The sequence below is a fragment of the Ziziphus jujuba genome, chromosome 3 (assembly GCF_031755915.1).
Source record: "Ziziphus jujuba cultivar Dongzao chromosome 3, ASM3175591v1".
In the NCBI taxonomy this organism is placed as follows: Eukaryota; Viridiplantae; Streptophyta; class Magnoliopsida; order Rosales; family Rhamnaceae; genus Ziziphus; species Ziziphus jujuba.
In genome coordinates, this window is record NC_083381.1 from 14,438,986 (window position 1) to 14,464,069 (window position 25,084).

The 25,084-nt window shown below is 32.0% G+C and overlaps 1 protein-coding gene and 1 pseudogene across 1 annotated transcript; one reads left to right on the forward strand and one right to left on the reverse strand.

Annotated features, from left to right (window-relative positions):
* The first annotated feature begins 193 nt into the window (after nt 1-193).
* LOC132803052 (ubiquitin-conjugating enzyme E2 5-like) lies at nt 194-3,983 on the forward strand (annotated as a pseudogene).
* An 8,889-nt stretch (nt 3,984-12,872) lies between these two features.
* On the reverse strand, nt 12,873-15,563 carry LOC132803110 (putative disease resistance RPP13-like protein 3). The gene is made up of 3 exons (XM_060815350.1): nt 15,245-15,563; nt 13,500-15,169; nt 12,873-13,412 (listed from the first exon to the last, which is right to left on the reverse strand). Exons 1-3 carry the CDS (start codon nt 15,561-15,563, stop codon nt 12,873-12,875), a joined length of 2,529 nt encoding a protein of 842 aa, XP_060671333.1.
* Nucleotides 15,564-25,084: the final 9,521 nt, after the last annotated feature.

The window sequence follows — 25,084 nt, forward strand, 5'->3', positions numbered from 1 at the left end:
ATATATTTTTAAAAGAATTTGGAATTATTGGATTGAACAAATTTAACATGCTCAAAAATATATAAAAGGAAAGCACTTCAAAATAATATGTTTATGACAAAATGCATTTTCAATCTTTGCTGGTTGAAGTAGAGTAGCTTGGCTTTGTTTTTGGTGTTTTCATGTGAGCGATTTAAATTAAATTTCAGTGGAGGGAAGTAAATGAAATTAACCAAAATAAAAATAAAAAATAAAGCGAACGCTGAGTAATTTCCTAATATAAGCATTATAACAAAAATCCTAAAATGGGCCGAGTGAGGTGGTCAACGATCTCTTTCTGGCTATCTCTCTCCGGCAGCCGCGCAACTCTTCTGATAATAACTGATATTCATAGGATTTCCGGTTTCGATGTATATTTGAATCGATGGACTAAGTCCGTGAGACGTCAATCCAGGCCCTTGGCTATTCGCTTCACCCATGTCTGTAAGGTATTTTGCGCATTCATCAATCTTCCACTTGTTATTTTGTTTGAGCTCTATTTCTCTCTTAGTGTGGTCATTCGTTTTGGTTGGGGGATTCGGTTAGGGGGTTTGGGAGGTTTAATATATATATATATATATATATATATCTTTTTTGATGTATTTTTGTTATTGGGTATTGGGTTTTCGTTAGTTCAATACTGAAACGCCCATTTATTGTGAAGCTTCTGGAGAAGGCTTTCAAAACGGTATATTTTCTCAAAAGACCTGGGAATTTCACATGATTTATCAAAATAACTTTATAACTCTGTGCATGTGTGCGCAAGTGGTGGCTAGTCTCATATCACATTATCATTTGCATGATTTTTCTTTTGAATACTTTTTGATTTTCTCTCTGTTCTCAGATTTTGCTTTAAAACTTGAAAATAGTGCTTCTAAGTTGTGATTATTTTCATTGTAATTTCTGTTTTCTTAGGTTGTTTTAGCAGGTTAACGATGGCAATGGTGTATGTTAAGAAAGTGCAAGTTTGTTCAATTATCAATATATATGAAATATATATATATATATATATATATATATATATATATATAGATATTGATATATTTATTGTATGGTGTTTGTAACTTGATCTCTTTTATCTTGTTGTTATTTCACAGGTCTACCTTGAAGAAAGGGTTCAAGAAGTTGATAGTCTTACTTCTGAAATTCAGGGGCAATACAGAGAGAAAGAGGAAAGTAAAGGTAATATCTACCTGCATCAGGTAATTCTGTCTCTGTTAGGTTGGGTGTTTTGCTGAAGTATTCCTCACTGGCGAATCTGTTCTGTTTTTTCGACCTTAAACTTTGACATCTGTCCTTTGAGGTTTATGGTTTCTAAAACTTTACGGTATAGAAATCTATGCCTTTTTTTTTTTTTTTTTTTTTTTTTTTTTAATAAGTAGCTTTTCATTTTTGGTTGCTATTGTTTTACTTAAATGTTTACTAGCCCTATGATGCCCATGTAAACAGAAAACAAAATGCATGGCCAAAAGGAGGAAAATCTGACATAATATGGATACGTCCGCAGACTCTTCAAAATGGTGGAACTCATTTGAAACAGTTGAAGCTGATACTTGGAGTGCTTGCTTGCAATTAACACCTACACCTACTTTACCATCTTTTATCATACCTTAATGTTATTTGTGCTATTAACTGCTAATTTTATGGACTTTTCCCTTTCAAGAAAGGAAATTTACTTGCCACTTACGAAATGAACATCCATGTACCAGGTATCTGTTTTATGATGTTCTGGCTGGATCTGTTGGGTCTGGCTTTCATCCAATGCTGGTGATCAGCGGAAAAGGAACAGAACCATTAAGATGAATTAAGTTTTGGTTATTATTCTTCCTGAAATATAGTTTTATCTGTATATGGGAATTTTACTGCGCTTTTGGTTTTTTACAAGAATATTTGTTTTCAGGTTGTTAAACCAAATTGGCATGTGATGTATAACAGACTTCAGACTGCAAAGAGCATAGATGAGGTCTGGTTTCCCACTTACAGAATTTAATCTTTTGGCTGAAAGGGAGTGTGTGTTTTTATATTTCATAGTGATTGTTGCCTTTTTTTCTTCTGATTTTTTGTTGAACTTCTTGCTTTGATATTTAATTCAAAAGTTTTGATTTTTGGTTGCAGGAGGCTCATTGAGCAGGATACTGGCTGTAGGGAAAGTGTGTATGATACATATCAATTATGTTGCATAATACCTATTACAATTAATATTTGGAGTTCTTTTGGATTGTTTTTAATTTTTTGTTGTCTATTGTTGTTATAACAGGATACTGGCTGTAGTGGGAATGTGTTGGGGAAGTAGCTAGACCAAGTTTGTGACTATTACAGGTTAGTTACTCTTTTGCACAATTCACTTTGAGTCTCTTCAAAAGCTAGTGACTACCTTATTCTGCAACTGCTACTGTGCTACATGTGAGATTATGTTACTCTCATTTACATTTCAAAATACATTAACATGCATCCTGTCTGACATTTTGAGTGAATGTCATTTCTCTACTTTCTTTCGTGTCACTTTGAATGGCTATTATTTAGTATGGTTCTGCTTCAGTAGTGTAAGTTATAGCCTCTGTTAATATTTAGTATGGTCATTATCCTTAGTTTGTTGTAAACATTAGCATTCTTGTGTTATTTGTTATTATCTTGCTAATCTTGTTTGGTTAGAAATAAATTTTAAAAAATTTGATTTATTTGCATAGCTACACATTTGGCATTAACATTTCTCTTATGTAAAATACATACTTTGAGCATTTTGACTGTTGAAATATGTCCAAATATCTAAGCTAACCATTCAATTTAGTTTGGAATTTTGACTTGTCAGAAAATTTACTTATGTTCTTCTCTGATTCTTCTTCATTGAGGGATTGTAAGTTTGCCAGTTTTTAACTTTCCTCAATGGAGGTATGATGATTATGTTTGTAGATAAACCAAAACTTGGAATGGAATTCTTGGGCTATGGAATATGTCAGGTCCTTATCAGGGAGGTTTATGGAGGATAAGGGTGGAGCTGCCAGATGCTTATCTTTATAAATCTCGATCTATTGGGTTTATTAACAAGTCTACTATCCAAATGTTGACGAAATGTGAGTTGGCAGATGCTAAACATTTAGCATTTTGGCTTGATATTTTCCTTTTTGAATTCTATAATTTGTAAGATGCAAATCCATTGTGAAGCTAATATTGGAGTCTGACTTCTTTGGTGTTTCTTGACGTCTAGGTCTGGCTCGGCTTTTTTAGATGTTATCAACCAGACATGGAGCTCCATGTTTGGTATGTCAATTCTTTACTTTCTTTGCTTATGGAAACTTTTTATGGTTTAGGAATACAAACCCAACAAGATATATTCTTTTTTGTATTTCTTTTTCTTGCTCAGTGATAATGCTATTACTTTTGGAAATTTAGGATTAATTATTTTCATTTTAAAATTTTTCTCAGACCTCATCAATGTGGTTGAAGTATTTCTTCCTCAGTCCGTTATGTATCCAAACCCATCTGATCCATTGAATGGAGAAGCTGCTGCTCTAATGATGCACGATGCATACTGCTCTTGATCAAGGAGTAAAAGGTTATAACCCTTCTTGTGTTTTGCAATCTAAGCACTTAGTTTGTGTCTTTTTGATTTCCACATGGCATGCAAGATACTTCTTTGTATTTCAGTTTCTTTTTTATGGTTTTTCATTCAGTCATGTTGATTTGGGATTCAATTGCAGGAGTCATAGAATTTTCTATCTTAAGTTAATTGTTGCACAGAAGAAAGTCCTTGATCATTAATGATCAGCAGCAATGGTGTCTTGATATATTTTATAATTTTATATCAAGATAATTGGTTCTCCATCAAGTTATACATTAGAAAAGAAGAATGCAAAATCAAACACGATTTTATTTGCTACTAATCGTGTATGTAAAATATGAAGCTGGCTGTTTTGTTACAAATATAAAAAACATTCGAGTGTGTGTATAATTATTAATGTTTATGATGATCCAAAAAGATTCAATTGGTAGCCGATTGTATGTTATAAATCTTAAACATAAATGAAAACATAAAATAATATGATTATGAACATAACTTCTTTCTAAATCATGTTTTTCTGCTTCCTCATGTTTTGTTTATTTGGTGCTTCATATGAATGCATTAATGTTCTTCTGTACTTTCTTGGGTGTAAATTTTAGGTACCTTTAAGGTGCAAAATTTTCTTAACATTAAATACATAACTTTGATGACGGTCATGATATTGTTATCTTTGTGTTGCAAAAGTGGTGGAAGAAAATACTGGTAGAAGGGAAAATGCCAAGGTCAAAGGTGGAGCACCTGGTTTCAAAGCTGCTATCTTGGGTGCTGCAGGAGGCATAGGATCCTATTTGGAAATGTGCACTGAACGATTGCAAGTACTGATAAGTTTGTTTAATTGTTTTCATATATTAAAAATTAATACACTAATATTCAACGCTATTAAATAATGCCATGCCTAGGATACATATAATATCAGATATCATACAAATTGACTACATCTCAGTAGAATAATTAGCATAAAAATAAAATAAACATTATATTAGGGAAAAAAAATAAATAAATAAACAAAGAAAAGGATAGCATCATTATGAGCTTCTCCTTCAAATCTTGCGCCATTTTGGATACCTGTACCATTTTGAGATTAGTGAAGCTCCAGAGTTCATCTGGAAGATTTCTCAAATGGTAACAATTCTGGATGACCAAATGCAGACAGGTTGGGCATTGCATGTCTCTCCAGTTCCCACATGGGAAAGTTTAAACAAATCGTTTTAAAGGAAATTCACCCGCCATGACATATAGCCTCCGAGACGACATATCACATTCTGTAATCTTTAGGATCCGTAAGTTGGCAAGTTGGCAAGTTTTCCAAAAATTCTCAAGTGGTTAGAGCCCAAGTATTTGCATTCTACAAATGTAATCATGGTGAGTTTTGACGATGATGATGGGAAAAAATCCAAATGTTCCCCAAATTGGCATTTGATTTTAAGAATAAAATTTTTTGAAAAATAATTTATACTTATTTTAATATTTTTATCTTTTTTTTAAAAAAAATAAAATAAAGGATAAAGTACTTCCCTAATTTTATTTTCATGATTTCCTATAAAGATTATTTTTTAAGATTTTTAAATTATTATTGGTAAAACATATTTATTTTGTTGAAAAATACATTTAAAAATATTAGTTAGTTCTTTTTTAGTGTTTATTGCCCCTAAACTGTATATTACTTTATTCTCTCATGATAAAGTTCGTTAGAGACAAATGGTTAGACAAATTAGCAAATTCTTAAAAAAATAAAATAAAATAAAAATAGTTTGAAGGCCTAAATGTGACTATAATATAAAGACTTCTGATTACATTATTCCAAAAACCAAAAAAAGAAAAAAAAATGTCATTCTCATTTAAACATTAGGTAAATTTAAAATAATTAAATTCGTTAAATAAATAAATGCAAAATAGTAAATAACCTTTTGCTCATAATTAAAATAGTTAATAATTGAGAGCACTCGAATGTTTTTTCCCCTATAGTAAAACTATGGGCAACGAGATGTTTATTTACCAACTAATATATCTAGCTGTTTTTAACATTTGCAATCTCGATTGCTTGGCATGCTAACTTGAAATAAATGTTAAATTGAATGAAAAATAAATAAATAAATAAGGCACTTAAATCTGATTAGCATTAAAAATAATAAGGACTTTATTAATATTAAAATTCATCTAAGAAATGTAATAACAAAATAAGAACAAAATCCAGCTCAAACGCATTAAGATTAAGCACCGTTGTTGCTACCTTGAAATGGTGTCTCCTTTCCTTTATAGAAGGGACAATAATATTAAATATTGAAAACATAATATCATACTAATAAAATCTTACAAACTTTATTTTTATCCTGCCACTTTGATAAAGTTTATATTTATTATCTCAAATAAAATTTATCGTCATTTTTGATAAAATTTATATTTATTCTATAAGATATCTTAAACTTTATTTCGTAGCTTAAACATCTGCAAATGACATGAGATTATTTTATTATACAGTACCAAATTTTTTGTAAGCTTTTTGTATTTCATTTAAGTGTTTTTTGTTTTAAAAATATAAAATTAAAGTTCCTTATTTCATAGTAGAAATTCAAAACTATAAAATTTAATCACTAGCTAATCTTATTATATTTTTCTTTCTAGTTTTCAATCATATATATATATATATATATATAATCCATGTTAAATTGAAGTTATGACTTTAAAATTTAGATTTGAGTTTTGGTCTTCTAAAAATAAAAAACTTGAACTTGGTTTGTTTACTTTGATGAGCGTGAATCCTAGACAAACTTTGAAATTGAGCCTAAGCAGTCATATGAAACTAGAACTCACAAAATTTTGAAATTTGTATTATAATACTAATTTATAAAAGTAATACCAACTTATAAAAGTATATTTTTTGGAAAAAAAAAATTATTACATTTGAAAGGAATTATCAACCAATAAATTTGTGGACATATAAGTTCATATCCAAGGTTTAAAATATCCGAAATTTATTCAAAATTTTCTCGAAATTTTTATTTTTTTAAAGGATTGAAATAAAATTTAGCTTCCAAATGAAAACGAATAGAATTTCCATAATATCCATTGAAACTTTTGAAATTTCACTCAAATTTCTATGGAAATTTCCATTAAAATATCTATATTAAATACTTAATAATTTGATTAAAAAATCCATAATATCCATCAAAATTTCAAAATTTTTTATGTAAAAATTTAAAAATTTTCATAAAAATTTTGAAAATATCAATGAATTTTTTTAATAAAACATTTAAAAACATTATGTCTGTTTAGTAAATTATTTTACCAAATTAACTTTAGTAATTTTTTTTAATATTTAATTGTTTTTTAAGTATTTAATAATATAAATAAAATAAAGTGAATTGAATTCAATAACTTTAATAAGTTTAATTCATTGATTAAATATATATATATATATATATACTTGCTATATATTTTGTATAAGATAGATTCATTAGAATCCCATAATTACAAGTTAATAATTGAGTATATAAGAATGAGAAATAATAACATGGAAATATAATATTATGTAGAATTGATATTAATAACATTTAAATTAATAATATTAAGTAAATAAAAATAAAAAATGATAGAATATATTATACTAAACACTAAAGATAATTATATTTAATACAAGATCTTCATAGTTAATATATTAATAATTACATGAAAAATTATTAAAGAGATATATTTTTTAATAGTTACTTTTCATATTTTACATCTCAAAATGAAAATGATAAAAATATTAATAATTTTCAATTATCTAAGAGTTCTATGAGTATTGAATGATATTTATAAATTATAATGTAATTGTAAAATAAATAATTTATCAAATATATATTTTTTGTATATTTTTATCAATAATATTTTATTTATAATTATTAACACTTATTATAAATTAAATTGGTTTAGAAAAATATAATATCTATTTAATATTTTTGTAATTTTTATAATCAATTTGATAATTGATTGTTTAAATAAGCTAATGCTAAAATTTAAAAAAAAAATTATTTTTTAAAATAAATTTCCATCTTTTTTATCGATATTCGATACATTTCGATATTTTCATAGAAATTTTTAAATTTTAAACCTTCGATATTTCCACCGTGATCGAAATTTTATATGTTTCGTCTTATATTTGCACAAAACACTTCAATGTATCAATAATTAACATTCTGATTTTGTATTCTTGAGATACAATAACCCACACAACAATTCTTGATACGGGGTAATGTTATAAATTTTTCTAGCAAGTGTGGTCTTTCCCAAACCACCCATGCCAACGATTGAAAAAATAAATATTAAGCTCTTGAGCATGCAGCGATATGGAGCCTGATCAATGTAGCTCAAAGGCGGACAACGGTTTTGACTTATTTATATGCACACGGCTATGGAAAAATAAACAAGTAAATAAGAAGTCGACTTGGCAAGATTATTTGCTGTATGATCAACATTTACTGTTTAACTAAGAAAAGTATGTGGCCTTGGCCATGTGAAGCAAAATGTTTGCTTCTCAGAGGATTCGGTTTTCTCACTGAACTGTTTGGATTTTCCTTTTTTTTTCTTTTTTTTTTTCAGGGGGGGCCGCTCTTTTTGCTTACATTTTGGTCAATATTAATTTAATTTGTAGCTGTCAATGTTCAACCTTTCAACCCACCTTACAAGGTGCTGGGATAGAAACATATGCTCTTCTCTTTTGATAAAAATAATATTGGATTTGTTCTCGATTTCAATTTCCAACATTTCTTTTATCCCTTGATAGCCATGATTTGGTGGCTTGATAAGCATACTTTCAGATGCTCCAGTAGTGTTGGCGGTAATTTGCATGAACATTGTATAAGTTTATAATAGACCGCAGCTGCGTTTACTCTTTAAATATAGCAGTAAACCTTAGTTCCGGTTTTTAAGAATGATGTTGGTGTTGCATTTTTTATGGAGTTTCCACACCGTCTTGCTGTCATGCTCTGCTATTATACTTGTATCCTAATGTTACTCTTATCAGATTTGGTGTGTATTAGAACTGTCGAACACCTTTTTTGGTAAAATTGCTTTGCCCTGAGTCTCTGACCCTTATACTAAAATGCTAATAAGGATACGAGAAGTAACTAGTTGTAAGATACATATTTCTTTCTACATTTTTTGTTTTTTTATGTTTTTTTTTTCTTTTTGGCATTTGTGGTTCTGGTATCTTTCTACTCTGGCTTTTGTGACTATTTTTTCCGCATATAGTTTTCTTCCATGGCTAGTTTATGGCCTTGCTGACTAGTTGTGATGCATTTTTTTTTGCATGCCTTCTTTGACTAGTTTTAGAATCTGACTTTGACAGTGCCTACTTGGATAAAATTAATGGAAATAAGACCTAGCTGAATTGTAAACAGGAGTGATGCTGGTAACTGCAATGTTGCTAAACCATAATGGACTATGTTATATTCAATGTTTGATGGTTTTTTTTCTGTTTTTTAAAATTAAATCAAGCTCTGAATTGATGCGATATTGCAGGCTAAGTCAAATGCGACAGTCCTTTCGACGTACTGGAAAAAAGTAGGTACAAAGAAAGTTGAAGGGAGTCCTTTCAAAATATGGAGCTGAACAAATGGGAGTATCAGCTCTTTTATACCAAGGAGATGAATTAACAGTTGTCTTATCACTTTTTGAGTCATACTGATACGCTATATTAGCAACGTTATATTTTAAGCCCCTTGTCCCAAAACGACGACTTTGTTTCTTTCCTTTTCTTTTTTGTTGCCTGAGGTGAAACATTTGGTACACTTTGTGATATAAAGTAGACATGGAAAACAAAAAATATGTCTCACAACAAATATTTCTCCTTCAAGCATATGAGTGCCTCTTCAAAGCTCCAAGTGTGAGGTCTGTTTGTAAAAAAACCTGTGCGCGTGTATATGTGAGGTTCATATATCCTATATATAGCCTTCGTATTTCTTAAAAGAAATCGGAGAAAAGAAAAAAAAAAAATAATCACACTGCATAAATTAGCAAGGCAATTATCAAAATGTCTACTGGAAGTCCCAATAGTATCATTGATAATTTCCAAATAGTGCACAAATATCAGGAAAATTTACCGATGACTTGGATCATTATTCCTAAAGGCCATTGCTACACTAGAAGATTGATGGCTTAGTATAGAGCTTCAAAATTTTCACAGTTGGATTTTATTGTTGATGCTATAATACTGGTTGACGATGGAGTTTGAGGAAAAATTTTACCGTAGGTTCCAAATGTCTTGGTTGAGAGGAAGGAAAAGGCTTCTCAGAAAAAATGCTTTATTTCTAAAATTCATTTAACTTAAGGAGATAATCATTAGAGATTGGCAGATCATAATGATGGGCATATACGTTTACACCTTATTTGTGTAGACAATGGACCAAAAATCCCTAGAATTACATTCTCTTCTCCGATTATAGTTTGTTTCTTGTTCTTTATTTTATTTATTTATTTATTTTTGCTTAAAATATGTCTTAAGAAACTTATTTGTTTTAATTTTAATATATGATTTATTTTATAAAAAAGCTCATCTTCTTCACTTTCCTGTAATCATATTGAAATAAATCATATCAAAAAACAGTTAAAATCATTAAAGTGAAACAAAAATAATAAAATAGATAATTTAAGTAGGAGAAATTCTACTCACTCACAATGCAAAACAAACTCTATACAGTCCTAAAAAATTTATATTACAACAATACCCTTGTTAATTTCTTTTTCTTATTTTTAGCTTTCAAAAAGTCTAACTTTTAATTTTTTTTTTTTAATGTCTTCTTCTCCAAACACGACGATGAACCAGAGGAACGCCAATCTGGTACAGCCTGCTACTAGACCTCCAATAACTTACTGGCAATTTTTCGATGCCGTTGATACCTAATTTTTCTCATATATATATATATATATATATATATATATTTTTAATGAAATTTAAAGTTTTCAATTTTTTCTTAAAATGAACTCTGGCCGGCAATGGCTGTGCCTACTGGTGTGAAGGTCACTAATGAAAGCCGATTGCTTTCGATTGATTGAAGTGTTGCTTTAATTCACATTTTCACATTCACCACCACCCACCTCTCTGTCTCTCTCCCTCTTTCTCTCTCTCTCTTTGAAAATGATCATTATATATCTCTATAAAAGCTCAAAAACCCATCTCACAGAATCATCAAAAAATCATTTCGATTTATTTATATCTACAGAGAAAAAATTATATATCTAAATGGGGGCGAAGTCTAAGTTAATGAAAGAGGGAAGCACACTTTAACAATAAAAAATAAAATAGAACAATAGCAAAACTTTAAAAAAAATATATTGAGAAATTGGATGGGGTGTTTTGGTAATTTAAAAACAAAACTGTAATTAGTTATTTTTGGATTGCAAAAAAAATTACTTTTTAAGTAGATGTTGTTAGAATTTTAATTATTCAAAAAAGAAAGGGGTTAAATTTCAATTGCTTGTTCAAAAAAGTATACATTGGACCAAATTATACGAGACAGACACGTTTAAAAAATTTTATTTGCATTAATAAGCGAGCTTTTGCATTAATAAGCGAGCTATATAGACATTTTCATTTGTTGTTTTTCTGTAAATATTTGTCAGTTTTATAAAATTATTATTAAAGATACACATTAACTGAACATAATTATATCATTCTCATAAATTCTTTAAACAGTTCCACCCCACGATTCTCTACCATATGCAGATTAGATTGAGCATGCAGCCATGTACTTCCTGTTGCTGCTTTTTTTTTTTTTTAATAAATATTACACATACAAAATCGTAATTAAAATTTTTATTTAAAAAATTCATCTTCATTCCATGGAAACAACTATATATATATATATATATATAGGACATAACACAAATTGGCTTCATCACAGCGCAATAATTATCATAAAATAAAATAAACATTATCTTAGAAAAAAATAAAAAATAAAAATAAAAAGAAAAAGATGGCATTGAAGAAAAATGAAAGTAAGAATTAATTAAACAAAAAACCTCGGGGGGGGAGGCGGGGGGGGGGGCAGGGGAGGCGAGGGACTGCGGGGTAGGGAGGGTGGAGGAGAATAGTAGCCATGATGAAGAATGAGTTTGCAAGAATATCCGTCCTTCTTCATCTTTGAGTGCTTGATCATGAGCTTCTCCCTCAAATCTGCTTGGATGCCAACTTTGAAATAAATGTTAAATTGCATGAAAAATTAGAGTAAACAAGGCACTTAAATCTGACTAACAAATAATATCCTTTAAATGTCTTAGAAAATAAAAAGGATTAAAAAATGAAATAAAAAGAAGAACAAAACTAAATTAAACCATATTAAAAATAAGCACCACGGTTGTTACGTTCAAATAGTACCATGATCTCCTTTATGTAGGGGTTGAAATAATATTAAATATTCGAATGATAATAATATTTCACAAATAGAATTTGGTCAATTTTATTTTTGCCCTACTATAAATTTATATTTATTCCAGATAAATTCCATCTCCACTCTAGATAAAAGTTATATATATTCTATATGATATCTTAAATTTTATTTCCTAAATTTGCTAGAATTTAATTAGAAATAAAGTGAATAATAATAATAAAATAAATAAAGTGAATAATAATAATAATAAAATAGATAATTTAAGTAGAAACATTGTTAGAATTTTAATTACTAAAAAAAAGGAGTTATATTTCAATTGCGTGTTCAAAAAAGCATGCATTGGACTAAATTATACGAGCCAGACACGTTTAAAAATTTTAGTTGCGTTACTAAGTGAGCTATATATACACTTCCATTTGTTATTTTCTATAAATATTTGTCATTTTTATTAACTGAACATATTATATCATTTTGATAAATTCTTTAAACAGCTCCATCTCGCCATGCTCCACCATAGAGAGATTAGATTGACTTAACTTCTTCTGCATATCATGCTATACTGGGAAGCTCTTGAGCATGCAGCCATGTGGTGGCTGTTGCTGCCTCATTTTTTTTATTTTTTTATTGTTGGTATTATGCGTACAAAATCGTAATTAAAATTTTTATTAAATAAAGAAAAACTTCCATTTTCATTCCATAGAAATAACCATATAAATATATATATACATCGGACCATAACGCAAATCGACTACATCACAGTACAATAATTATCATAAAATAAAATAAACATTGTCTTAGAAAAAAATAAAAAAGAAAAGGATAGCATTGAAGAAAAATGAAAGTAAGAATTAATTAAACAAACAGCCAAAATACCACCTACCTAGTGGTTGCGGGGAAGTAGTATTAATAGCCAAGATGATGGATCAGTTTCAATTTATGATGAGTTTGCAAGAATATCCCTCCTCCTTCATCTTTGATTGCTTGATCACGAGCTTCTCCTTCAAATCTGCTTCGATGTTCGATACCTCTACCATTCTGAGGTTGGCCAAGCTCCAGAGTTCATCAGGAAGGTTTCTCAAGCTTGTACATCGCTCTATAACCAGATGCTTAAGGTTGGGCATTGCATGTGTCTCGAGTTCCCACGTTTCAATATCTCTTAAACCAATCATTTTAAAGACTTCCAACTGCGGAAATTCACCCGCCATGAAATGTAGCTGCGAAGGAGAACTAAGCCGTCCTCTAATCTTTAGGATCCGTAAGTTCGCAAGTTTCCCAAGACTTCCCATCAAGTGGTTTGAGTCCAAGTATTCGCAGCCTACAAATGTAATCTTGGTGAGTTTTGATGACGATGATGATGATGGGAACAAATCCAACTGCTGCCAAAATTTGAAGTTACTCAATTTCAAGATTTGCAGGTTTCGCAAAGACTCTAGACTTGCCAATATTTCCGACGCCATAGATTCATCAATCTGGCCTCGAAATCATTTACCTAAATGCAGTTTTCTCAAATTTGGGAACAAAGATTTTCGAAAGAGAATGGAAGTTTCCTTATCAACCTGTACAAAGGAAAGGACTTTCAGATTGCTCAAAGTGTGACCAATTTTTGAAGGTGGTTTTAATTCTATTCCATATCTTGCGCAGAGATGTCTTAATTGCTTCATCATCCATATCTCATTTGGAATGTACTTGACAATCCATCCTTCCACGTGAATTGTTTCAAGATATGGAAGCTTGCATATGGAAGCAGGAAATGATTTCCAATAATAAACTAAATAACGTCTGCCCGCAGATGCCATACGAATTCGGCCCGTATATGCTATCTTAAGGTATCTTAGAAATACTAGCTGTCCTATTTCCTTAGGAAAAGTACGGGAACGATGAGATGAATCACTAACCTCAACAGACAACAACCGGACAAACCTAAAGTTCTTCAAAGCCCATTTCAGAGGGTTGTAATGAGAATATGAGTTAAATAACAACAAGGACCCAACAGAAATTGAATTATTGCTAGTCCTTGAAGAGGAAATGCTTTCAGAATCAATGTTACCTTGTATGGATAGTCTTCGAGGGATGCTACTATTTGATGAACGTCTAAGGTCAGCACTATTCACACGAACCTCGTAAAATTTCTCTTGAATGCTCATCTTTATGCAGAAATCTCTTACAAGGTCATGGATACGACACGTCTTCACGCCTCCGTCGCTTTTCCTACTTGCTACCTGGATCAAACTTCGATCGATGAGCTGTTCCAAGTAGTATTCAGCAACATCAATTTCATCCATTTTTCTGCTGTCATTTTGAACAGATATGAATCCTTCAGCAACCCACATTTGAATTAATGTCCTTGCAGGGATCAGAAAATCTTCAGGGAAGACACCGACATACAAGAAACATACTCTCAATTTACGTGGCAAGTAGCTGTAGCTCAGAGCGAGAATATCTGAACAACGCTTGTTGTCATCGTCGATGAGGAACCAATTGACATTGCCAATAAGATTGGACCATGTTTGGGGTGTCTTGTCTTTCTTTGCCAGAATACCTCCCAATACCACAATAGAAAGCGGTAGGCCTTTACAACTTTCTGCAAGTTGCCGCCCGAGACTTTCCAGATTTGAAGGACATTTTTCTTCTTGAAACACCTTTTTGCATAAGAGTTCCCAACTCTCTTCCTTATCAAGAAATGGTAAGAAATAAGGAGGATTTGAGCCCGCATTCGAAGCAACTTCTTTTTCCCGACTAGTGATTAATATTCTGCTTCCATTTGAGTCATTGGGAAAACATGCTCTCATCTCATCCCAAAATTGAGGTTTCCACACGTCATCCATGACGACAAAATACCTCTTTCCTTTCAACTTGTCACGCAATTCGCCTTTAAGTTTTTCATCAGACATGTTATATGTTTCTTCTGATATTGGCCCAACGCACTTCAATATATCAAGAATCAACGCTCTGGTTTTGTATTCTTGAGATACATTAACCCAAGCACAGTGAGCAAAATGATTCTTGATACGAGTATTGTTGTAAACTTTTCTGGCAAGTGTGGTCTTTCCCAAACCACCCATGCCTATGATTGAAATTACCTTGCGTTGTGATCTGCTTCGATCGAGAAGCTGATAGACCAATTTTGCTGTGTCATTGCCAAAGCCTACCACATCTTCTTCCTCAACATTTCTCCGGCGTTGTTGAAGTGATTGTTCTGCCTCTTCATTTGCACGAGATTGAGCTTCTATACCAAATGTTGTTTTATTGGCATAAATATTCTCAATCCTTCATTTGATGCTCTGGGTTTTCTTTGCAACACGGTGAAGCACGAGTGCTTGATCAAAGCAATGGAACAATTTCATCGGCAGCTTCCTTCTCCTTTGCTTTATAACTTGAGCCATGTATGTGTTTATGACATCCTCAGCCCCAAAAGCAGCTTTTCTGATTAGGTCGATTAGCACCTCCACCATTTCCTGACCGTCTCCTTTCCCTTCAGAATCTTTGAGAAATGCATTCATAATGCGAAGATCATCCTGAAGCAAATTAACATCGCCCTTGACTGTACGGAGCAAATCTGCTTCATGGATGAGCAAATTTTCCAACCTCTCCAACACAAAACCAACAACAGCTTCAGTCATTTCGTTAATTTGTCTTCCCTCAGCTTGGCGAGATTTGAAGCTTGAGTGATCAGATCTGAAGCTTCTTGTACTCGTCGTTCAGTTGGTGGCGACTGGTGATGGGTGGCTTTTCATTCAGTTCTTGATCTGAAGCTTCTTTTTCATCGCTCTGTAGTCCTCATCGTTGTTCGCGGTCAACGGTGGCTGGTTGGTTTTAGAAAGTAAAGAAGATGAGCATCCAGTCTAAAGTTTGGCCTGTTGGTTTATTCTTTGCTTTTTCTTTGTTCTTTCGCATCAGCGATGACAACATCATTACCGACCACATTGATTGGGACACATCAACTAAACTTTTTTTTTCTTTTTTTCTTTTTTGTTTTTTTGTGGCGTTGGGGGGGGGGGGGGGGGGGGGGGGGGGGGCGGCACCTGGGGGGTGATGCACGCGGGGGTGTGGTAAGAGTTTATATTAATTATTTTCATATTATTATTATTATTTTGTTAAATAGGGTAACATGAATTATTGGCAGTTGAGGGATGGGTGAATGAGATAGTGTGTGTGCACGTGGGAATCAAATCCTATGGTGAGGATTAACATGTGATAGGTTTAGGTTCTATCCTAGCAAAATATTCTAACTTATTAATAGATGCTATGTACAAAGGATAATTAGCAGTACGACATATTTTGGAACTTTACTTTGAAATTCTTTTTTTTGGTATTTTATTTTTTGAATCTAAATTTTACTTACATAAATGATTTCTAAATTGATCATTATTTACGTATTTTAAGGACAAAATTTTAAAAGAATTCCACTAAAAAAAATTTAGAAACTAAAAGTTCTTCAATCCATGGGGGAATAGAATAATAATATACTCAAAAATTGAAATTTATATCTATATCGGTTTGACGCCCACCCAAGTTCATATAGAACACACATTAGCATAATTCCTAATCAGTTTTTCTCTTCATTTGATAATATTTTCTCTCTTTTTTTTTTTTTGGTGCCATTTTATAATATTTTCATTTGGCTTATTATTTTACCAATTTCCTTTTATATATCCTCCCTATTTCCTTCTCACCGATACTTTTGAAGGCAAAAAATTCAAGAGCAACAGAAATATTTATAGTATCTGTAAATTAAAGTTGGGTCTAATAAATGCAACTGGCTCATTCTTCTTCTAGATTCACCAAAAAATAATAATAATAATAAAGATTCATAAGCTATATTATTAGCGGCACTTAGATATTCAAATTTTATTTTTTTGACAAATAAGTTTACGAAGTTACTAATTAATTTTCCATCTAAAGTAAAATTTTTATGTAATTTAGGGATCACACATGCAATAAATACCAAAAAAAACTTAAATAATCCTTTAAAATATATTTTTAAATAAAATAAATATTTATTTAAATAGTGTTTTGTACACCCCACTTTGTCCAGAATTTAGCTAACTGGCATTTGATTTTAAGAATAAAATTTTTTGAAAATAATTTATATTTAATTTAAAATTTTTATCCTTTTTAAAAATATTTCAAAGTATAAATTACTTCTCAATTTTATTTTCATAATTTTCTATTAAAAAAATATTTTTAAATAATTATTGATGGAAAATTTATTTTATTGAAAAATATTTTTAAAAATATTATTTGATTCTTTTGTAGTGTTTATTGTTTTTAAACTATCAAAAAGTTTTACTTTAACCGTTAGAGCATATGCAATGGGAGAAATTTTTTTGTGCACAATGTGCACCAAGGTGAAATCCTTGCTGGTGCACATAACCAATAAAAAAAATACCATGTGTAGCATACATCCTAGTCATTTATAAAAAGCCATGTCAATTTGCTAACCCCATTAACCCTCTGTTATCCTTTTTATTTTACTTTATTTGTTATTTCTTTTTGCTCCTCTTCCACCTTCTTTTCATACCATTTTTTCTTCCCAGAAAACTAGAAACCCCCATTCCCAAACCAACGAGAAATGCACCACAGACCAAAAGGATGATTATGGTTCTATTTTGGAAAGGTTCCCATACATGATACAGAAACCCTTTTGTAGAAGGTTCCTTGTAAGTGTTGTTCCAGCAGATGGGTTGTTCTTGGAACAGAACTGTAGGAGACCAAGTTCCAGCAGATGAGTTGTTCTTGGAATAGAATTGTTGTCTGCAAATGGATGAATCAAGCATGACAAGGGAGAGTGACTATACAAAAGTTAACCATAACTAAAATCCCTTCTTGTTCTCTGGTACTAATGTGGTTGTTGGCAAGGTGATCATACCATCTGTTCCACCAAAACAACATTCATCCATCAATTCAGGAGAAAGGGGCTTCGTTGGAATTGATCGAACAAGCCTAGAAAGGGGCTTCTTTCGAATAGATCAAAAAAGTCTAGTTCATCTTGTGAGGAAGAAGAATCTCGATGAGTTTCAGAAATTGGGAGGTGTTGATGGGATAGCATTGGTTTGGGAATGGAACTCAATGGACAGAGGGTTTCTATTTTTCTAGGAAGAAAAAATGGCGTGAAGAGAAACTAGAAGAGGAGCAAAAGCAAATAAGAAATAAAATAAAATAAAAAGAATAACAGAGGGTTAACAGGGTTAGCAAGCTGACGTGAATTTTTACAGATGATTAGGATGTATGCTATACATGTTATTTTTTTATTGGTTATGTGCACCAGCAAGTATTCCACCTTGATATACATTGTATATAGGAAAATTTCTCCTACAATGGCTATGTATATAGAGTCTGTCCATTTAAAAATTTATTGTCACATCAGATAAATAGATAGGATTTTAAAAAAATTCTTTTTAATGGTTTTGTGCATTAGTTCTGTCAAGCTAATGTGGAAACAAAAGAAATAGAAGTTGTGAATGATACTGTCTACTTCTGTAAGCTCTGTTAAACACGCTAAGTTAGTATTTTATTTATTTTACTGACTTTTATAAAAAAAATAATAATTCCTAAGCGAGCTTTTGATTTTTTAATTAGATATAATTTTAAAATAAAAAATTATATATTAGCATTCTCTAACATTTTAAACAGAACCCATTAGAGAAAAATTATCCAAAACATTATTTATTAAATAGAGAGAATATCAACCAAGGCTAGTTGGTTCAGGTGGTTTGGCACCTGTTCCCCTTAAGTAAGGTCTCGGGTTCGAGTCTTGTGAATAGAGAAAATTGGAGCTGGAAGAGCTTTACACACTTGTGATCCGATCCGACTCGACCGGGATTAGTCGGGGCCTAGTGACCACCGGAAAGATAGAATCCTATGGCTTAGTGATCTCTGAAAAGATGAGATCTACTGGATACCGAGGGTCTAAGACCTAAAAAAAATAAAGAGAATATCACATAAACATGAATACTTTCAAAAATCAATACCATATAGACTCGTCTAAGATCTAAAAAAAATAAAGAGAATATCACATAAACATGAATACTTTCGAAAATCAATACCATATAGACTCTAATAGAAAGAACCATGCTCTTATGATAATGAAAATTTGGATAGAAAGTTAGTTAGACTAACATGGTTGAACAAAGTAGCAAATCAAAAGCCGATTTGACCCAAAAAATCCAAAAAAAGAAAAAAAATGGTAATTCTTATTTAAACGTTAGATAAATTTAAGACAATTAAATTCATCAAATGAATAAAAGCAAAACAATAAATGGTTTTTTTGCTCATAATTAAAGTAATCAACAGTGGAGAGAGCTTGAATATCTTTTCCCCTATAATAATATTATAGGCAACAAGATATTTATTTACCCAACTTTTAAATGAATGTTAAATTGAATGAAAAACAGAGTAAATAAGACATTTAAATATGACTAACAAATAATGTCCCTTTAAATGCCTAGGAAAATCAAAACGATTTTATTAATAATAAATTTTAGTTAAGAAATGAAATAGCAAAAGAAGAAAAGAAGAACAGAAGTGAGCTAAAGCATATTAAAAATAAGCACTACCATCGCTACCTTCAAATACAGCCCTCCTCTCCTTTATAGAGGGGCTCACAGTTTAAAGTTAATATCAATGAAGAGATACAAATAAAATCTAGTCTATTTTATCTTTAACCCCCTTCCTTGTTAAAGTTTATATTTATTCCAGATGAATTTCATCTCCACTTAAAATTTATATTTTTATATAATATCTTAAACTTTATTTCTAAATTTACTATTTTCTAGTTCAAACATCAGCAAATGGAAAAAGTATTATCTGCAACAGTTATTCTATATCAGCATATTTAATGTGGTGTCAAGATCAACTTACTTTTTTGCCATGTGTTTCTAACTAAGCAGAAATATGTTTTAATTCTCCAAAAGTGCTAGAGGAGAGAATGGTGTAATCAATATATATCAAAAGTGCTTACATCATTAAAATAATCATTACATTTCTGTTATGATAAAGATTCTCTCAGTCACACTTTCATGCACGCACACTCTTTTACAATTCACAATGACACCTGGCATATAAGCCAAAGTGAAAATACACCTATACAGCTCACTTATCCACATCAGAATTTGTCTCCATGTCAGCACAGGGGTTATACTTCAACACTCCCCTGTAACCTCTGTGTTGAAACAACTCCTAGCTTGTTTCTCAAGTAATTAAACCGATCCCTTGGTAGAGGCTTAGTGAATATGTCTGCAACCTACTTTTCAAAAGGACAATATGTCAAGTTAACCACTCCATCTTGTAAGGCTTCTTTGATAAAGTGATACCTCCTGTCAATGTGCTTAGTTTTATGGTGAAAAATTGGATTCCTAGTGATAACAATAGCTGAAGTATTGTCACAATGTAGAGGAGTGGCTTCAGCTTGCATTTCACCAAAATCCTCAAGTACAAACCGAAGCCATATTGCTTGTGCAAGTTCTTCAGATGCACTAATATATTCTGCCTTGGCAGTAGAAAGTGCAACATAACTTTGATTAACTGAAGCCCATGAAAACACTCCACTCCCAAAACTGAAAGCATATCCAGATGTACTTCTCATATCATCCACAAATCCACTCCAATCACTGTCACAATATCCTACTAAAACAATCTGTTTTCCTTTGACATATTCCAAACCAAGTCTAAGGTACCTTTGATGTATCTTAGTACTCTCTTTGTTGTGCCAAGATGTTTGTTTGTAGAACAATGCATAAACCTTGCTACGAAACTTGCTGCATACATGAAAATTGGTCTTGTTGCTATAAGATATAGTAGGCTTCCCACAACTTTTTGATAAAACTCTTCATCTACAGCTCCACTACCACCTTCTTCGCTAAACTTCTCATTTGCAATCAATGGTGTGAGAACTGGATTGCAATTTGTTAATCCAAATTTATTTAGTAATGTGGAAGCATACCTCTTCTGGTGAACCTAAATCTGTGATTTCATACCTTTTCATCATATCTTCCTTAAACCAGTGAAGCATTTCACCATCATTCCTTGTATACACTATGTCATCGACATATATAGCAATTATCAGTATTCCTTTTTCTCCCCTGGTCTTTGCATAAAGAGTAGCCTCACTTTGACTCCGTTGAAACCCATTCTCACAGAAATATGTATCAATCTCACTGTATCAGGCTTGAGGAGCTTGTTTCAAGCCATATAATGCCTTGTGCAATTTATACACTTTATCCTCATGCCCTTTAATCACAAAATCCATCTAGTTGTTCTACATAAACCTCCTCTTGCAGTACTTCATTTAAAAATGCTGACTTAAAATCAAGTTGATATAATTTCCAGCTTTTGTGAGCTGCTAAAGCAATTAAAGTTCTGATGGTACCAAGCCTAGCAACCAGGGCAAAAGTTTCATTAAAGTCCACACCTGGTTTCTGTGTATACCCCTTAATAACTAATCTAGCCTTATTGTTTTGAATTGAACCATCTAGATTGAGTTTGGTCTTGTATACCCATTTAACACCAATCACTAGTTTATCTTTTGGTCTGTTCACCAACTACCAAGTTTAGTTTTTCTCAATCATTTCCAATTCATCTGTCATGGCCTTGATCCAAGACTAACTCTGAGCTGCCTCTTCATAATTTTCAAGCTCAATGATGCAATTATTACATTTTGCTAAGATATTAGTGAGACTTCTCCATTTTACTGGTATTTGATCAAAATCAGCATGCACTCTATCAGTTTCTGAGTGAATAGAACCCGTACATGAATTTCTATGCATATTTGACACACCACTTCTACTGCTTATATACTCTTTTGAACCAAAAACTTCTAGTTTTGACTTTTCTAGTGTATGCTGACTATCTTCAGACACTGAGTTCCTCCTTGAAGCCTCACAACTATCAATGGTTGTAGAAATCACATTTTCACTTCCATTATTTGCACTTTCCTTCCAATCCCATGAAGTTTCTTCATTAAATACAACATCTCTAGACAAAATCAGCTTCTTAGTTATAAGATCAAATATCTATAACCCTTCTCACAAGTTCCATATCCTATAAAGACTCCTTTTATGCTTTTAGGATCCAATTTTTGCCTTGTTTCAGCTGGAACATGGACATAGCATAGGGAACCAAAAATTTTCAAGTGTGCAATACCTAGTTTTCTTTCACTATTAGCTTCAAAAAGAGTTACGCCATCAAGAGCTTTGGTAGAACATCTGTTAAGCAAGTACACAGCTGTGTGAACAGCTTCTTCCCACATGTAATAAGGATCTGTTTATCATGTACATAGCCTTAGCCATTTCAACAACTACTCAATTCTTCCTTTCAACTACTCCATTCCGTTGTGGAGTATAAGCTACTGTCATTTGCCTTTGAATGCCCTTAAACTCACAGAATCTAAGAAATTCAGTATACATGAACTCCCCTCCTCTATCACTCCTCATACATTTGATCTTAAACCCACTTTGAAGCTCAACCATGGATTTAAATTTCTTGAAACAAGTAAAAGCTTTAGATTTATTTCTTAGAAAGTATATCTAAACCATGCATGTATAATCATCCACAAGAAGCATAAAGTATCTGTTTCCAGCAAGGATTTCTGCTTGCATTGGACCACACAAGTCAGTATGAACTAATTGCAGTGGTTGACTTGCTCTCCATGCTTTATTCTTTTGAAAAACTTCTCGATGTTGCTTTCCAAATTGACATACTTCACATATCTTCGTAGTTTCCTCAAGTTTTGGTAATCCCAAAAACCATATCCTTCTTATTTAAACTTTAGCAGTGCATTCAAGTGTAAGTGTCCCATCCTTTTATGGCAAGTTTCCACACTGAAATCTGTTTGAGCTTTTAGAGTAAGCTGTTCACTTGATGTCATAGTTAAAGGATATCATCGGTTTGTCTTTGCTCTAACTTTTACAACCAAATTTTCTAATGTAGGTCCATCATATATATAACACATCCCTCCATCAAACAATAGATAACAGCCATGCTCATCCATTGGACCAACACTAAGCGAATTTTATTTCAAACTAGATAAATACATTACCTCTTTAATATGCTTTTGCCTCTGTCAGTATCAATCACCAATCTGCTCTTCCCAGCCATGCTTTCTAGTGTACCATTAGGCATTTGAACTCTTCCATACAAATTCTTTTTAACATCAATCAAAAGATCCATATTTCCTGTCATATGATTGTTATATCCACTGTCTATATACCATTCACTGCCCTTACTTGACTTTTCCATCTCACTAGCTGCATAAAACATGTTGCCTGCCAGTTCCATTTGATTTGTGCAATTTTCTTTCTACACATTCTTCCCATTTGAACATTCTCTTGCCTAATGCTCAAATCTGTCACAGTTATAGCACTTTGGTTTACCTTTGAATCTACACTCTCTAAAATGGTATTTGCCATATGTTCTACACTGTGCTTTTGAATTTTCTTGGTTCCTCTAACCTGCCATCTATTTCCACCATGAATGGTATTCACAGAATGAGTTTGATTTTTATGAAATCTTTTCTGAAATCTCTACTTCGATTCCCACTTCTTCTCTCTTGGAGTCCAAGTCTTCTAGAATTTAGCTGCATTAGAGTGTATTACTCCTTTGTTTTGTGTTTTAGAGTTTGTAGCATGAGTGTTCACAGATAAGGTAGAAAAGGCTTTTTCTGTGAAATAAGTAACTTGCAAGTCAAGTCTCTATTCTTGACTCTTAAGAATTGCAACCACTTCTTGGAATTATACTGTTTCCAGATCCTTAGTGTTTTCTATCACTAAGCAAATAGGCTCATAGGCTTTAGTCAGACTAATTAAAACCTTTTGAACCATCCTCTCATTAGATAAACTCTCTCCAAATTTTTCATCTGGTTTATCAAATCATTCAATCTAGTAAGATAGCTAGATAATGTCTCATCTTCCTTCATTTTAGTATATTCAAATTCCCTCCTTAGACTTTGTAATTTCACAAATCTCACTTGTTCACCACCATTAAATTCCTTGTACAGCAACTCTCAAGCTTCTTTTAAGGTCTCTGCATTTACTATCCGATCTGAAACAGCACCTTGGATAATTTCTAAAGCCTTTGCATCCTTCATACAAAACTCCATTGTCTGTTCATCACCCTCCATTTCTGAACTTCCTTCAGCCGCTGCACTCTTTCCCTTCTTCTTCTCATCAGAAATAGGAATTCCTCTCTCCACGAACCTCCAAAGTCCCTAGGATTTGAAAATGGTCACCATCTTGATACTCCAGCACTCATAATTCTCATCTGAGAATATTGGAGTTCTCACTTCAGATCTAGCCATTGTTTATGCTGGTCTTTTCAGTACAAGAAACTAGAGTTTCGAATTATTATTATTATTATTTTTTTACCTCACAGTGTTTATCCCAGATTCAGATTCTACCAAGAGCTCTGATACCATGTTAATGGAGTTAGAAGCTCTGTAATATTTCTATATTATGCAGAAAATATGAACATTCGAGAGAGAAAGAGAGAGAAAGAGAGGCTAGAGGAGAGAATTGTGTGAGCTCAGCTTCTTTTTCATTTCAATATATCAATATATATAAAAAATGCTTACATCATTAAAATAAACATTACATTTCCGTTATGATAAAGATTCTCTCACTCACACTTTCATGCACGTACACTCTTTTACAATTCACAATGACACCTAGCATATAAGCCAAAGTGAAAATATACCTATACAGCTCACTTATCCACATCAGACTTTGTCTCCACGTCAGCATAGAGGTTATACTTCAACAGCTCTGCTATTGAACTTGTATCCTAATGTCACTGGCATCGGATTTTTTTTTTTTAGTAAAATTGCTTTGCCTTGACCCTCAATAAGAATATGAGGAGTAACTAGTTGTAAGATACATATGTTTTCTACATTTTTTTTTTTTTTTGGGCCTTTGTGGTTCTGGTATCTTTCTACTATGGCTTTTATGATTAGTTTTTTCGCATGGCTAGTTTATGGCCTTACTAACTAGTTGTGATGCATTGTTTTTGCTTGTCTTCTTTGACTAGTTTTAAAATCTCACTTTGATAGTGCTTCCTTGGATAAAGAAAGTTGAAGGGAGTCCTCTGAAAATATGGAGCTGAGCAAATGGGAATTTCAGCTCTTTTATACCGAGGAGATGAATTAATAGTT

Excerpts from the sequence above, each read along its gene's own strand:
- LOC132803110 (XM_060815350.1), bottom strand. The coding sequence starts at position 15,563 with ATGACTGAAGCTGTTGTTGGTTTTGTGTTGGAGAGGTTGGAAAATTTG. Across the intron at positions 15,170-15,244 it reads TCAAGCACTCGTGCTTCACC|AAGCTCAATCTCGTGCAAAT; the intron begins GTGTTGCAAAGA and ends CATTTGGTATAG. Across the intron at positions 13,413-13,499 it reads AAGTCCTTTCCTTTGTACAG|ATTGATGAATCTATGGCGTC; the intron begins GTTGATAAGGAA and ends TTTCGAGGCCAG.